We start from the raw sequence: 17922 nt of genomic DNA on the forward strand, positions 1-17922 counted from the left end.
AACCCATTAGGGAAGGAATTAATGCGCTGCCTGCAGCACACTCTGTTCTCAGTTAATTTTACCGACTTTGTAGACTCTTACTCTAAGAAAGAAAACCTTAGGTAATAAATTAATAATTCATTCACCATTTTTACAGTAAAATCCTCAACAAAAAAAGTTGTAATTGGATAATCAGAGTGTCAAATAAATACCCCCGCCGCAGCAAACCTGCGGACTAAGTGAACCCTGATACCACTGACGCGAGTGTCCCGAATTTTCGGTTCCGCATGGTGGACAAATCATACTGGTCTGAGAGCAGTGGCAGTGCGGATTCCGCCAGCGGAGAAGAGCCATCAATTAATTATTGTGACCGATCAATTTTGTTTCCTAACATTATTTCAATAACCTTATTCTTTTTGGGGCTTGTATTTTTTATTCGTGTATCAATAAAACCAAAATTTCAGTTAAAATTGTTATTTTATTAATGTTTACTATCACCATCCTCATAAAAAATCAATAATGTGATTTTTAAGAACTAGGTCTAACATTAGTTTACAATAGAACTAACAACAATTAAAAATAATTAATTCTGAATATTACCTAATATTATTTTATGGTATTTATGGTATTATATTTGTGTTCTATACTCGTCGCTAGTTTAAACAGAACTGAATTTCCGCAACGTTATTTCCGCAGTCAGTGGAACCACCCCTCCAGATTTACGCACCGCAAGGCGGAAGTTCCGCAGTCTGTTGAACCATAGCTTAAAGTGTAAAGTGAAAAATCACAACTGCAGTGGGTGATTTTATCAGAGGTTTACGGATGATGCTAAACTCGCTTTTCCAATGTGTGACTTTCGGTTTCTACTCACCGCCATGTGCTGCAATCGCTGGACCATACAGCCACGCCTTGCCTAGGCCTACCCAATTATTCATAACAACCTATTCGACGACGATCCTTAAATGGATCCGGTACTTTTCCCTAGAATACATGGCCTACCAACTTAGGAAATAAAATTAAAAACGTTCAAAAACCCAACATTGTGTGATTTTTTTCACATTCCTTCTAATGTTTACTACATATACCAAACATAGTTTAAAGAATATGTCATCTACTAAATAACAAAAAGTTGTTCAGATAAGGTTGTTTTGTTCAAACCGTCACCGATATGTTTACATTAAAATTCTTGGTACTGGTTCTAAAAGTGTGTATCCCTTCCCAGTTAATATTTCTAAGTGTATACTCCTTTTGTTAAGGCTTAACAACATTAGGGCAAAGTAAAAAGGCATCATATTGACCAAAATTAACCCTAAATTTTTTCTGATCAACATAAAAAAAATTATAACTAGTGTAAGTTTATGTGGTGGTATTCCTGTTAAAGGTGCAATTGAAATTCTATCAAATTTGGCTTAATCATCGGCTGATTCTTAATTTTTTGCAAACAACAGACAGTACCTGTTTAAATCCAGATAGTACCAGAAAATCCTCTGGGTTATGATAAAATAACAGTGGATTGTGTCAAAAGATGTGTAGATGTAATTTCCCCTGCCTTAGTCCACGTTATTAATTTAAGTTTTGTAAATGGTGTCTTTCCGCATAAATTAAAATCAAGTATTGTAGTTCCAATATGGGAAAAAAGTAATAACTTGAAACTTGACAATCTAAGACCAATAAGCCATTTGTCTGTTTTCTCTAAAATATTTGAAAAGATATGCAAAATACGTTTGTTAAATTTTTTAAATAATTTAAATTTTTTTTAGTAACAGACAATTTGGGTTCATTAAAGGTAAATCTACAGAAGATGCTTTGATTACAGTTACTGAACAAGTTTATAGCAACTGCAACTTAAATTTAAAGACTACAGGGCTGTTTATAGACTTTAAAAAAGCTTTTGATTTCGTGAATCACACAATTCTATTAAACAAATTAGAAGCTGCCGGTATCAGAGGTGTGGCCTTAAATTGGTTGATAAGCTATTTAACTCAGAGGAACCAACAGGTAAGAATTAAAAACAATGTCAGCCAACCCCACATTGTAAGATCGGGTGTTCCACAAGGTTCAGTGACGTCAATCACTTTATTTTTAATTTTCATAAACGACCTTTTGGAATTACCGTTCAGAGGAAGGATCAATGTTTTGCAGACGACGTTGCTTTATTTTACTCGCATCAAAGAGAGCAGGACATATATGAAAGCATTACACACCACTTGGTGCTGCTGAGAAACTGGTGTGTAAAAAATCACATGGAAATAAATGTCAGTAAAACAAAATATATCAACTTTGATTTTTCAGGTTTTAAGTTCTTATCTCCAATAAAATACCATGCGCATGACTGCAATGCTAGTATATGCGATTGCCAAGCTATTGAACAAGTAGCTAGTTTCAAATATCTTGGCGTCACATTAGACGAAAAAATGAACTGGGATGTACACATTAACAACCTCCATAACACAATCAGATGAAATTACGGAACTTAATCATTCATTGATGGCTGGCCAGAAAAATCTGAAATTCCAGATCAATTAAAGACATTTTTCAACGTAAAGGAAGAACTTTCTGTTGCTGATGATCTTGTATTACGAGGAACAAGAATATATGTTCCAGAAGCATTGAGAGAAGAAATGCTAAAATGAATCCATATAGGACACTTGGGAATAACAAAATGTAGACTCCGAGCCAGCAACAGTCTTTGGTGGCCAGGAATATCTCGTGAGATTGCAAAGATGGTTGAATGTTGTCCACAATGTATTCAGCACAGGAAAAATAAAAACAAACCACTTATTCCAGCAGAGTTCCCTTCAAGACCTTGGCAGATTGCAGCAATGGATCTTTTCAAGTTAGGTCAGTGGTTCATCGTGTTAACAGATTGTTACTCACGATACTTTGAAATTGCAACCTTATGTTCTTTGACAAGTCATCAAGTCATTGAAAAATGTAAATCAGTATTTAGCCGTCATGGAATTCCAGAAGAAATCAGAACCGACAGCGGAACCCAATTCACCATGCGTCAAGGTTCGGAATTCCAGCAGTTTTCCAAAGACTACAATTTCAAGTTAAAGACAAGTAGCCCTCACTTCCATCAGAGTAATGGAGCTGCACAGGCTGCAGTGAAGATAGCAAAATGCATCCTAAAGAAAAATAAAGAAGACCCTTACCTGGCACTCTTATCATACCGTAACACTCCAATATCGAACGGGTATAGCCCTGCACAACTACTAATGGGACGACGTTTATGAGACAACCTACCAGTTTTGCCAGGACTCTTAACAGAAAAGCCAGATTTGAGTGACTTGAAACAAAGGGAGAGGAATTATAGAGAAAAGTACAAGAGAAATTATGACTCCAGGCACGGTGCCAAATCTCTTGGAAGTTTGAAATCTGGAGACAGCGTTTGGATATCTGACGTGGGAAAACCTGGAACGGTTGTAAAAACAGCAACTGAGCCACGATCATATATTGTCAGGACTGATACAAGAGATCTAAGAAGAAACCGTTTCCATCTTCTACCATTTCCCGATGACTTGAAAAGTACACCATCACGAGACAATGTGACAGAACAAAATTCAACAAGTGTCTGTACCAGAAGTCCAAAACCAAGAGAGGACAACTCAAGTTACAAGACTAGACACAGGCGTGAAGTACATCCTCCAAGGAGACTCGATCTTTAAGGAGGGGGATGTTTCAAGACTGCAAATAAAAAAATACATGTGTTTTATTTAGTATATTATATTATGATCAGATGTAAACAAATATTGTTATTAGTGTTAGAGACTTCTTACAAAAGACATGTTCAAATAAAATGTTATCAATTTAGTTCATTACTAATTATTATTGTCAAGAAAAGTATAGACGGTCGTGATACAGTATTATTTTTGTAAAGACATAAAAGTTAAGGTGAACAACTGGTCAAAAAGATTCATACTAAACTATCACGACAATATACAAGTGCCACGAGCCTGCAGATTGGGAAAAGCAACACCCACCACTTTTGGAGCGAACGATCTTGGAGTGAATGCAACAGTTCAAGATTATAACATATTTAAATTATACTGATCGTTCTCTCCAATGTGCATTCAATCCAATGTACAGTAAAATTCAAAATTAATATTTTCTACTGGTTAGTCTACTTCTAGAGTTGGATTGAATGAACATTGGAGCGAACGAACAGGCAAATAATTTATCAAATTAATTTTTGGAGTGAACGATTTTGGAGTGAATGAAACATCTCGATATAAATCATGGACACACTAAAAAAACAGGTCGTAATGCTCGTCAAGCATGACGTCACGATAGAAGACGGCAATGACGTAGGTATTTATTTATTTATTTTCCAAGGAAAGATTAAAACAAGCAGCTGATCACAAACGGCAAACATTACGTCATTGCCGTTTTCTATAGTGACGTCATGCTTGACGAGCATTACGGCCTGTTTTTTTTAGTTTTGGCCTTGTATAAATACTACATAAAAATTTTTACTAATGGTATTTTTTGCCTCTGGGGACACCAAAATAAAAAAGCAAATCGGTCCCGGGCCTAGGTCTTACCGTGCCACCTACGGTAATAGCTACTCCCCTATACGGAAATTTGCTAAAAAAGAAAATTATAAAGATTATAAAAATAAAAAGGTTTATGGTGTTTACTGTTTACCATGTTTGTGTTGTTGTTTTCTTTACTAGCACTACTTTATTCAGAAAAAAATGTGTGTATTAAAATTTAATTTTATCAATTTTATTCACTATGTATTAATAAAACTTAGGCCCGTCCTAGCTGAGCAGCAAAAATTCGGTCGGCGTTGCGTGCCTGCGAATCGAGCGGCGGAAAAAATTTCAATCGCACGTTAAGATATGACAGTGTCCTAGCTGACCGATGGTCCTCCTGCGATGGTCGGCGGTGCGTCAACGCAGCTACCTACGGCAAAACACAAACTGGTTTGTCTTTGGTCGTCTGTGCGAATTTGGTCGCAGTGCGGCAACTACGTCAGTACGTTCTTAAACCTCGAAATGACTAGTCTGTTCTCAGTATGACAAGTGAAAGTTTGATTTCAGAGGTGCAAAAGCACCCTGGTTTGTGGAATTTGTATCTTCCCTTAAAAATTTATAATCCCATAAAAATTTATAATCCCTAAAAAATTCATTAGTAGGTGCTCTAGTTGCCAGAGAATTCTCAGTTTTTCTCTTCAGGTAAGTATATGTCAGTGACGAACTATCAAGCAAAATAAGTTTACGCCTTTTCCCCTGGGATAGCTTGACCACACACTTCCAAACACTGTTTAATTGTCTGAGACAGGACTCTATTCCCTGCCTCACCGCACAGCCGCACCAACCGACGCAAGTTCCACTGTGGACACACTTTTGGTCGGCATTGCGAGCAAATTTTTGCCGCTCAGCCTTATAGCTTACGTTTTAGCAAATTTCCCTATAGGGAAGTAGCGATTACCGTAGGTGGCATGGTAAGACCTAAGCCCGGGACCGATTTACTTTTTCATTCTGATGTCCCCAGAGGCCAAAAACACCATTCGTTCAAATTTTTATATATGTATATAAATATATGTATAGATTTATATATATCTTACTAATATTATAAATGTGAAACTTTGTGTGTTTGTTTGTTTAAAGTTCAATCACGCATAAACCACTGGACGGATTGGGCTGAAATTTGGCATGATGATAGCTCACATTCCCGATTAACATATAGGCATATTATTATCTCAAAAATCCTTTCGGGCTCCGCCCCAGTGGCTCTCTAGTTCCCCATGTTAAACTTATGAGTATTCATATTTAAAGGGAATTAAAGAATTTAGTCAGCTGTTTCAACTAAAAAAGTTGGTTCTATGATATACAAAAGCATTAAGAAGTTATAAGATTTACCAACAGGGTGCAGCACTTTATTTTTTTTTTGCATTCATGTAAACAGCTAATTTGAACTAAGCAGCAACACATAAACTGTGATACGCAATGAGAACTGTCAAAGTAGGATTGTTTAGTTATGTTTATGTTTTTAATATCATGAATAATTTGTGATTTGTTGTGAATTCGTAAAAATTTATTTTTCTTTATTGTTTAGGTGAAGTGATAGAATATTATGGCTATGGTAGATGTGTAATATCATTAGTATACTGTCAATTTAAAGAAGCAAATTTTATCAAACTTTGTCCTCCCCCATTGCAAACGTAAAACTTGAGTATAACTGCAATAAGCATTTTAAACTTATATGCCAACCCCGTACAAAGAACGGGTACTTTGCTAGTATATATATAAATATTTATATATATATATATACATGTCCGTGAACACGATAACTTGAGTAATTTTTGTCCGATTTTGATGAAGTTTGGTTTGAAGGTGTAAGGCGGGATAAACTTGAATGAGTTCGCAAACCAGCATGATCGGACCATGAGAACGGGGTTTTAAGGGGGGGGGGGGGGTTTATGGGGTAAAAATTGGTTTTTCTTATTTTTGACCCTCTAAACACAACTTCCCAATTTCTCTCCAGACCTTTTTAAAGAGCTTAAAAAAACAAATAATTTAGTATATCAAAGTGTTTTTGTACAATTATTGGTTACGGAGAAAATTCAAAAAATTGTTATTTTAAAATTCCCATGTTATTCTTTTGGAGAATATTGTAAAATGTTGTAGTTTGCTTGTTAATGGATATATTTTGATCAAACTTTGTAAATTTATTTCATTTATACTAATATTTTACAAAAAAAACACACTTTTTTACCCTTGTACACATGAAACCTAATGTTAATTAAATGCATTTAACTGAAAATCAATTCAGACAAATGGAAATTCGCTTAGTCGGCAGGTTTGCTTTGGAGGGGGTATTTTACTTCCTCATGTGGTACCGTAACCGCTAATCTCAAAATATAAGCAACCTCTGTGTTATCCAAGATTCTTGGTATCCGAGGTAGTCTTAGTGGGGGAGTGTACTGTAGTTACACACTGATATAGTATATTACGTTACTAGTCCTGAAAATAAGTGTTTACCAGACGAGTCCGGTACACACATTTTGGACGAGTTGCGTACGTACGATAGTTTACGCCATACTACTAAATCCGTACAAATCCTTATATATCTCCACCAACTAAAGGACTAACAATCACTAGTCATAACCTCTGGTTATGTTTTTGTTTATAACCACTCACTGCCATCTACATACAGTATAATCAGCTGATTGGTGTCCGGTGAAACTCATTGCAGTACAGTAGTACGCAATGAAACCCCATTTGAATAAGCTGGCGGCAAACAACTGTTTTCTGGACTAAATCCTTGCGTGGGAAGTTCGTCAAAATAATGCAGTGTGGCGTAAAGTTTTTTTTTATTCTTGTCTCTAAGAGGTTACGTCACTCGCTCACTCGGGAAGGGTCAATCTCATAAATATCTAAGCTTTTGAAAATGAATCAAGATTTAAGTCAAATTCAAACAACGGTTTTCTCTCACTTTGTAACACAGATATAACATGCAACAGACAATAAGCAGACAATAAGTATGGTATTTAACACGTTCGCTTTTGCAATAGTACAAAATTTTTCATTCACATGGACCTGCGACGGCCAGTTTCCACCCATAGACTGCCGTCGCATATTAAAATAGACTGCCGTCGCATATTTGCGTCGGGTTTCTAATGTTATTAAAATGCGTATATCTTTGTAACAGTCTTTTTGAAGGCACTGAATTCCCCGTAGTGGTTCACAGAGATGTCTGACGCACAACTGCGTCGCTTGGTCTGTGGATATGATAATTTGTGACGTCGTATGATAGTTGGAAAAACTGGTCTTTACTTTTCTGCATCACTGTATGTATGTATGCAGTATGTATGCTGCATTATCCTATGTAGCTTTTATATTTGTTCAGTTATAAACTGTTCTTGAATAATCTGTTTTTTTACCTCAAAACACAAACAAAAATGAACTGTCACATATATGCGACGTTTGGTCTATTTAAAAAAAAATTATGATAATTATCACTATTGTCTTTGCTATAGACCGGGCGTCGCAAATATGCGACATTACAAAAGGTTATAAAAAATACAAAATAACAAGAATAAATTATTTACAAACATGATTGTAGCATATTACAATGTAAATGATCACTGTTTTACAGGTTTTCGCCCGTGGTCTGTGTCTGCACAGCCGGTCTATGTGTAAGATTCAAATGTATACCTTGGTCTGTGGCAATGACCGCGGTGTGTACTGTAATATCCAAGTGACAGCCGGTCTATGAAATGAAATGAAATGAAAAACGTCTTTATTTAGCCAGCGTTATTCAAAGTACAGTTCTTTGATTTTCAATACAACTGTTGTCAAACTAAACGTAATTGGTCAGCTTATACTAGACTTATTGCAACAATACATTTTAGATCAACTGGCTAATTATTATCGGTATAAAATAAATCTTTCAAACCCCTTTTAAATCTAGAGAGGTTTACTGATTTGAGGTCAGTTGGAAGGGCATTGTAGGCTTGGGGCCCAAAGTAAGAAAAGGCTTTCTTCCCTAATTCCGTTCTGACCCGTGGCAAGTGTAGCAAGCCTTCCTGCCGAGTGAGGCGAACACTCACCTCAGACCTGAAAACCAGTTTCCTTCTGATGTATTGGGGACACTCCGTTAACAAAGTTTTATGAACAATTAGAACGGTTTGAAGATCACAGCATTGTTTAACTGTCAAGATGTTTGCCCTTGACCTATACTCGCTGATATGATCCGACCTTTTTAAGTTGAAGACAAATCTCAGAGCACTGTTCTGAAGTCTTGTGAGAATATTTATATTCTCTTGAGTAAGGCTGTTACCAAAAGAGGGAAGAGCATAATAAATAGATGGAAGAATTATAGCACGAACTATTTCAAGTTTGGTTGAGATTGGTAGAACAAACCTAAACCTATTAAATAATCGTAATTTAGCAACAACAGTTTTACAGATGTGTCTCACATGTTCAGAAAAATTGAGCCTAGAGTCCAATTTGACACCAAGGAATTTTAATGAATCGCTAACAGGCAACGGCTTATCATTTAGAAGAACTTCACAATCAGTATCCTTGTTGTGTTGGCTTTGCACAGAGTAGTTTACGATTCTTAAAACAGAACACTTGTCAGGATTCAGCTGAAGACCATGATCATTAGACCATTTATTAACACTTATCAAGTCGCTATTCATGCGGGTGACTGCTTCAGGAAACTCAGCCAAAGGGTAAGATAAAATAAGGTGCGAGTCGTCGGCGTAAGAATGGACAGAGCAGTGACTAAGCTGTGACTCAAGGTCGGCAGTGTAAATCAGGAAGAGGATAGGACCTAAGCAACTGCCCTGGGGAACCCCCGACACTTTTGGTAAAAAATGTGAAACCTGATCATTAACTCGAGTTTGTTGTGACCTATTACGGATATAGGAGGAAAACCACTGCACAGATCGACTATCAAATTGGTAAAAACTCAGTTTGGCTAACAGAAGATCGAAACTAACTGAATCGAATGCCTGTGAAAAGTCCAATCCAGTTACAATACTACCCCAATTTCTATCTCTTGCACAAATCAATTCATCCATGACATTCAGAAGAGCTGAACTAGTGCTGAACCCCCTTAGAAAACCTGACTGTGTTTTAGGAAGAATTTCCTCTGAATCAAGATACGAGACTAATTGCTCTCCAATCACTTTTTCCAATATTTTGGAAAGCACTGGAAGAATTGAAATGGGTCTGAAATCAGAAACACATGAAGCATTGGTCTTTGTTGATAGCGGAATTATAATACTCTGTTTCCAGGCACTGGGAAAAATGCCAGTAGTCATGGATAAATTTACAAGATGACAAATAGCAGAATCACAATAATAACTCAACGATTTAACCATATCAACAGAAATGCCGTCCACACCAACAGCTCGGGTTGTGATGCTGTTCATGACATCCCTGATTCGTTTCTCTGTCACTAGACTGAATGAGAATTTATTCTTCACTTGGCTACTTTGGTTCTCAGCGTAGAACTCAATCCTACCCCTGTCTAAACAACCTTTGCCGCCCATTGTGGAGAAATATTTATTCAAGTCCTCAGGAGAGAAGGTACACTCATTTTCTCTGCTCGAGCCCAGTACGCCATTGCTTCTCAACGATGACCAAAAACCTTTTGGGTCCTTATTCTTTAATTGACTTGAGAAGAACCGCTTTTTTTGCGCTTCTTATGGCCGAGTTTAATGTGTTTCTTGCTTTAGTGTAAGCAGATCTGGTCGAGCTGTTCCTACAACTCAAGAATGCTTTATGGCAATTGTTCTTAATTTTTGTCAGAGACAAAATATGATCGTCTCTCCATGGAGCTCTTTTCCTCGTTACACGTCTTCTCACAACCGGTGCACAAGAATTGAAAATGTGCAAAATTTTATTATTTAGAGCATAAACAACTTCATCAACTTCTTTGAGGGAAGCTATTTCATCCCAGTCACACTTTGATGCTAGTTCGGTAAAGAGGTCCACATCAAGGTTTTTCAGATTTCTGTAAGTTACATATTTCGATTTGCTCTTCTTTTTACAATATGGAAAATCGCAAAAAACCAAATTGTGATCCGTTATTTTTCTTCCAGCAGAATCAAGAATCTTCGCTGTGTCAATCATTCCAACATCGAGTTTAATATTCTTTTCTACGATTATAAGATCTATCAGGGTAGAAGAGGATTCAGTCACACGTGTTGGAAGAGAAGAATAAGGTGCAGAAGGTGGTCTATATGCAAAGCAGATACATAACTTTGTGTCCTTGAAATTGACGACTCCACAAATATATTCGATGGAACAATCAACATTTTGAAGTTGCATGGAAGAGAAGCTCAAACCATTTTTAATGTACAAGGCCACGCCACCCCCAATTCTTCCAATTCTGTCATTTCGGATCAAATTGTAGCCAGAAATGTCATAAACACTCGAGGAATCCTCAGGTGACAACCACGATTCCGTAATGCCCAGCAGATCAAACTGAAAGTCCTCCACAATTGTACAAATCTCCTGGAAACCAGTGTTCAGGGAGCGAAAATTAGCATGAGCTATCTTAAAACTTGAGAGGGTTGACCTGTCTCGTTTCCCGACAGAGGTATTGGTTGCGGGTAACTTGGAAGACTAGATAGGACAGATACTACAGAATCATTACATGGAGTTACATTGACTGTTTGTGAATCTCTGTTTTCATGAGACTTCATCATAGCTTGACACAGGAACTCACTAAGAAGATGATTTCCAAGACGACTTAAATGCCTACCATCACGAGCCAAATGGCGCTTAGAAACCAATCGAGAAGCATCGACAAACTCTACTCCAAAGTTGTTGCACATAAGAAATAGTTGCTCATTAAAAAGTGAAAGGGATCGATGACTCACGTCATTCCGAATAAGGACGCTGTTCAAAAGGATTCTAGCTCTAGGGAAGGCGGACTTAGCCACACTCAGCAGGTCAGCCATGGAGTGCAACGCAACTTTTTTTCCCCAACCTCCATTATAACCAGGCCCACCATTATAATTTATTACAAGATCATTGGTTCCCACAAAGAGATAAATCAAGTCAAGTTGGTCAGAACTGTATGTAATAAGTTTTTCTTTAATGTGTGATATTTTTGCCCCTGGATTCATATCAACTACAGCCCCACTTTTTGAACATTTGTCCCCAGAGTACCTCAACAAGGAGTCCCCAAGCAGCAATGTCCTTTTCAATGGACCTTCTTCAGGCATATTTCTAGTTATACCTTGTCCATTAAAACTTTGTCCACCATGACGGTATTGATTTTTAGTATTGATTTTATCCTTTATAGAACTCGTTTTCCCTAATGCCTTGCCTTTATTTGATTGAGTGTTACTATTTGCAACAACCCTTGGCTTAACTATGGTTTTACTAGCCCTATTAACTTTCCACTTCCCCGACACATTTTCAACAATTCTTTCACATATTTCTTTGTCATCAACACATAGACATAGAGCATCATAACTATTTTTACTAGTAAAATCCTGACCACTGCTTACAGCTAATAAGGTATTAGGTTTAGCACATTTCTTACTCTTTGACTTAACTTTATCCCATTTTGCAGCAGACAATGGATCTTACACAATCTATGTGTAAGATTCAAATGTATATCGGTCTGTGGCAATGACCCCGGTGTCGCACATGTGCGACGCTCAGTAGTGAACGTGTTAACTCACCTTTGTACACTGTTTTGTTCCTAATCGAAAGTCCAACTTTGTATCGCCAAGACCTTTTATCCAGTCATCTAGAGACCATTTTAAAACATCCCATGATAAAATTCTATTTAATAAAAGGGGCTCCTTTGTATTTGATATAAGGTCTTTAATATCTTCAGGACTTAAACTTAGTTTGATTTTCTTCTTTTTAGGATTATCTTCTGCCATTAAATATTCTAAAAAAAAAAAAGTTTTTAATAACCTGGAAATGTTGTACAAAAACAATTCTTATCTTTACAGTAAGTAAAAAATCAATGTTACTACAATATAACATAAAAATTTCCAACACGCAGTAAGCCTACAGAACTAAATAATATAGTCTATAGCCTAGCCTAAACATAATAGTACAATGAGACATAGGCCTAATGAAAATTTGTGTTTACTATATTCGAAATTTTCAAGCACAGAATAAATTTAATTAATGAATACACAAGTATAAACATAAACAGAGTTTGTGTTTATAGATTAACGGTATACTGTTCACACGTACAAATAGGTTTACATATACGTTTTGTTAAAGTAGACAATAAGTTGACCGTGCTTGCAAACATCTTTAGTTATTATTCTCATTATTTACCCTTTCTAAAACCAAATTGTTCACTAGCCAAAATATTATTATTTTCAAGAAAACTTGAGATTTGTTATTATGCTACAGAAGGGAAACTGGTCGATAATTGTCCGGATTTTGTCTCTCGCCCTTCTTGAAGAGAGGTTTGAGCTCTGCCAATTTTAAATGATTGGGAATAATGTTTGTTTGAAAAAGATTGATTTATAATTATAGGCTAGATAAAGGTTCAGCTATAAAATAATTTATAAATAAAAAACTTTTTAAAACAAAACGTTTTTAAACGCACTAAAAAGTAGAAAATAATTTATAAATACGTGGAGAGTATAAATACTTGTAAGATTTAAAACGAAAAAAGTAGGGTGCATGCAATACAGATAATTTACAATTACCTTCACCTGTTGAACTAATGTATTATTATCAATTGCATGCACCCCACGTTTTTCATTTTAAATCTTACAAGTATTTATACTCTCCACGTATTTATAAATTATTTTCTACTTTTTAGTGTGTTTAAAAACGTTTTGTATTAAAAAAGTTTTTTATTTATAAATTATTTTCTACTTTTTAGTTTTTAATGTGTGTGGATGTTAAATCTATTTCAAGCATCTATATCAGATTAAGACAGAGGCATTTAGGAAATCTAAGGTTTATTTGAGTTTCTTTTTGTATAATTATGTATTAGATTGAATGTGTGGCCTACCTACTAACTATAAATATATCAATCTATTTAATTTATTGTTTACTTTATAGAATAACTAGCTGTAACCCGCGGGCTTTGCCCCGTTTAACTTCTTAATTTTCAAGATTATCTCGTTCGCATGGCTCAATCACATCCTGGTTGAAGTTTGTTCGCTACGCTCACTCACCTTTAGGTTGGAGCTTGTTCGCTGCGCTCACTTGCCTTCAGGTTAGCTCGTTCGCTACGCTAACACTCCTCCAGGTTGAAGTTCGTTCGCTACACTCACTCACCTTTTGGTTGCAAATCAGCTGTTGTCATAAATGTAAAAGAAATAATAGTGCTGCACCCTGTTGGTAATCCTTGTAACTTTAATGCTATTGAACATCATAGAACAGAACCAACTTGTTTAATTGAAACAGCTGCTAAGATTCAATAATTCCATTTCTCATAAGGTTAACATGGGAAACTCCAGAGCCACTGGGGCGGAGCCCGAAAGGATTTTTGAAATAAGAATATGCCTATATGTTAATCGGGAATGTGAGCTATCATCATGCCAAATTTCAGCCCAATCCGACCAGTATTTTTCGCGTTCACTTGTCACAAACATACATCCATACATACATCCATACATCCAAACTTTCTCATTTATAATATTAGTAGGATAAATAAAAAACCTTTATATATCTGCAATCAGATTGTTTATATATATTTCTTTATGTTTGTTTGTATAAAGAATCTCTTGAGAGCATAACCTGTACCTCTTAACCTCTGCTCTTCGAACTGTCAAATTTAAGTATTTACAGCTGACTTTTTTTAATTAATTGATATATTTACATTAATTCAAAATGTAAACATGGAAAATTTGGAAGCCTATGGGGCGTAGCCCAAGGGAAATATGAAAATTAAATGATATAATATTGCATTGTCATCCATTTGTGAGTTATGTTTCAAATTTCAAGTCTCTAGCTCATCGGGAACTTCGTTTACAATTGATATCAAAATTTGTAGGAGAGCGACTAGTGAGCTAATAAGAACAAACCTATGGGGCGTAGCCCAAGGGAAATATGAAAATTAAATGATATAATATTGCATTATCATCCATTTGTGACCTATGTTTCAAGTTTCAAGTCTCTAGCTCATCGGAAAGTATCAAAATTTGCAAGAAGGCGAGTTAATAAAAACAAGCCCATGGGGCATAGCCCAAGGGAAATATGAAAATTAAATTATATAATATTGCATTGTCATCCATTTGTGAGCTATATTTCAAGTTTCAAGTCTTTAGCTCATCGGGAACTTAGTATAAAATTGATTGCAAAATTTGTACCGGACAAGAAAGCGAGCTAATAAAAACGTTTTAATAAGAGACTGTTTTCAGATAGTACTACAGTCCCATCCAGCAATTTTTTACTTTTGAGATATTTCATATTATTAATAACTTCTTCATACTTACAAAACTGAATTCAAATGGATTAGGTTTGTTTCCTGCTAATGTATAGCCTACCTTGTCAATTTTAGTGCATCCTATTCATGAGGTATTAGGCCAATTTCTTTTGTGATATTTATAAATTTGTTATTAAAGAATTCAGAAATTTTCTTGCCACTTTTGAGATGATTGTCAGTAACCCTAATATCAGCAAAGTTAATGTCATTCTTTTACAACCGAGTTCAGATTTAATGATAGACCAAGCAGCCTTACTCTTGTTATCTAAATCTTTTATAAATTTACCGATATACATTTGTTTTGCTTCATTGCATACTTGCATGCTTGTTGAAACATTGTTAATTGCTGCAACATTGCATGCTTGTTGAAAGTTAAATTTATACCTTTTAACATAATTAATAATGAAATTTCTATCATTTGTTTCTTGAAAACTAACTCACTTCTTTTCTTAAAACTTCTTCTATCATTTGGTTAAAACGGGCAAACCCTAAACTAAAAAAATGAAGTACCAAACAAAATAAACTACAATTATCTCCTTTTAGCGAATTTCCCTATAGGGAAGTTGGTAGCTATTACCGTAGGTGGCAGGGTAAGACCTAGGTCCGGGACCGATTTACTTTTTCATTTTGATGTCCCCAGAGGCCAAAAACACCATTCGTTCAAATTTTTATTTACGTATATATATACAAGTATAAATTATAAGTAAAATTTTTAAAGTTGTATTTTTGAAGTTGTAAAATAAATTAGTGGTAAGCTACACAGAGGCATTAGGTAAACTTAAAGAACAATGCTTATGTAAATATGAATTGTTTAAAAGTGCTGGTAATGGAGTGTATAGAGAAGCTTACAAAGTATTAAAATCAAAGTACCGTACAAAAGTGAATTAAGGTCAAAATTGGCCTATAATGGTAAATACAATTTTAAAAGTTAAGAATAAACCTAAAGCAATCTGGAATGTGGTGAAATAGAATCTGAATGTAAATGAAAGACCTTCAGAGAACAATGAACAAACAAACTTAACTTGTAGTTGTTTTAATGAATATTTTCTTAACAATATTATAGCAATTAAGCAGGCTATACTAGAATCTAAACATGACATGTTATTTTATCTTAACAAAGTTGGTAAAAGGTGCAAATACAATAGGTCTAGTGTACAATCAATTTTCTCATTTAATTTTGTTAGTGTTCAACATCATCAGATATAGTACAACAAATCCTTGGTACGAGTTGTGAATGATTTGATTTGAGCTGGTTTGAGTCCATGTTTAACTCGGACTCAAAAAATCACTACTTTTCTGAGCCAGGTGATGGCCGAGTTATCCAGACTGCCAGGTTATCGAGTGCCGAGTTTGCGGGACTCTACTGTAACCGGTAAGTACCCGTATGTTTTAGTTCGGATAGTAGCGACCCGTCCACGCGCACAGAAGTTTTGGCCAAACTGTATGTAAAAAGTAGTTAAGATTAAATTCCTACAATAATTTTATTTCATGATCATTTCACCGGATCAAGTACCTTCTTTAGAGTAAAAAGATTTAACTAACTTATCAAGCAACAAAAACATCAGTTTTTGAAATTGGCAAAAAGTTTAAAAAACCTGTTAACTTACCATTGAATGTTAAATATTTAGATTTTAAGAATTTTAAAATTTATGTTAAATCATTGACTAAGCAACACATGGGAGTATGATTTATCTATGGTTAAATCTTTTAAAAGGACTAGTTACTTAACACACAAACTTCTCATACAGAGAGATTCGCCTGGAGACACAAGCCACATTATACAGCGGAGTGTGACGGCTCGTAGACGAGTTAAGGTAGGCCTGTAACTCAAGTTATCCACTGTATCGGGTTTTGGCTAATAGGCCTAGGCCTAGGCCCCACAGCAATAAAGTTATCAACATAGCCTAAATCTACAGTTAAGCTATTATTGGGCAAGCATTCCTATGTAGCCTAAGTATAAATAATAAAATATCTTAAGTTGTTTGAACTATCTTTGGCTTAGTCAAAGTGGGTACAGTTTCTTAACTGGGCTATGTACACTAATATCGATTGAAAACAGCAAGGGCTGCACTTTACTTGACGTCCTACACTCATTCGAATGAAAATATCGATCGATATATCAATTAATCGATTGCTTCATTCGATATATCGTTTGGTTAGTTAGGTAAGGTTAACCGAACCAAACGATATATCGAATGAAAGAATCGAATGAAAATATCGAATCGAAAAAACCAATCGAATGAGTGTAGGACGTCAAGTAAAGTGCAGCCAACAGCAAGTTTGGTTGGTTAGGTTATAACAGTTTCATTTTATAATTGATACATGCCTAGGTAGGCCTAGTTTAAAAATAATCGAATGAAGGTTTACTAATCTCGAATCGATATTTTCAAACGATATTAGCCCAGTTAAAAAACTGTGTCGGTCACAGTGCTAAATATATCTTCTTAAAAGTTACATTTTAATCCTAACAAACTACCTAGCCTGACAAAAACTAACCTAATGATGACTCAAAGTACCGACAAATAGTCTAAATAATAAAGCTAGGCTTACAAAATTTTTCAAACAAATATTTTATGGAAATAATAAATAAAAGTAAGGAGAATCATATTTGAAATAAATATAACACCATACCAAAGAGAATAATATGGAAAGGAAAAGGAAAGGTGTAGGCCTACAGAAAAAACAGGGATAGTTTCAGTTTGTACTTACAACTACTTATACTTATAGGCTAGTATCTATAGGTTAATTTTGGTTGTTAGCCTTGTTGGCTGCACTTTACTTAACGTCCTACACTCATTCGATTGTTTTTTTTTTATTCAATATTTTCATTCGATTGTTTCATTCGATATATCGTTTGGTTAGTTAGGTTAGGTTAACCTTACCTAACTAACCAAACGATATATCGAATGAAGCAATCGATTAATCGATATATCGATCGATATTTTCATTCAAATGAGTGTAGGACGTCAAGTAAAGATAATTTTAGCTCAGTGGTTTTGTTTTACTAGTCTTTTTAACTTTTTTTAGCCGTTGGCTAGGCTATGTCTTTTTAAAAAT

The 17922-nt window shown here is 35.3% G+C and overlaps 1 protein-coding gene across 4 annotated transcripts in view; it reads right to left on the bottom strand.

Annotated features, from left to right (window-relative positions):
* LOC128985676 (HSPB1-associated protein 1) overlaps positions 1-17657 on the bottom strand; it is a 74825-nt gene extending 57168 nt beyond the window's left edge. The window contains exons 1-2 of one of the 4 annotated variants that reach the window (XM_054405443.1): positions 17575-17657; positions 12140-12354 (exon numbers count right to left, since the gene is read on the bottom strand). In XM_054405443.1, coding sequence (XP_054261418.1) covers positions 12140-12346 — 207 coding nt within the window. In that variant the 5' untranslated portion in view covers positions 12347-12354; positions 17575-17657. The other 3 variants (XM_054405444.1, XM_054405445.1, XM_054405446.1) reach the window with 3 other exon arrangements.
* Between the last annotated feature and the right edge of the window lie 265 nt (positions 17658-17922).

This window comes from Macrosteles quadrilineatus, unplaced genomic scaffold (genome assembly GCF_028750875.1).
Source record: "Macrosteles quadrilineatus isolate MER2022 unplaced genomic scaffold, UCM_ALF_1.0 Scaffold_2__2_contigs__length_208266976, whole genome shotgun sequence".
In the NCBI taxonomy this organism is placed as follows: Eukaryota; Metazoa; Arthropoda; class Insecta; order Hemiptera; family Cicadellidae; genus Macrosteles; species Macrosteles quadrilineatus.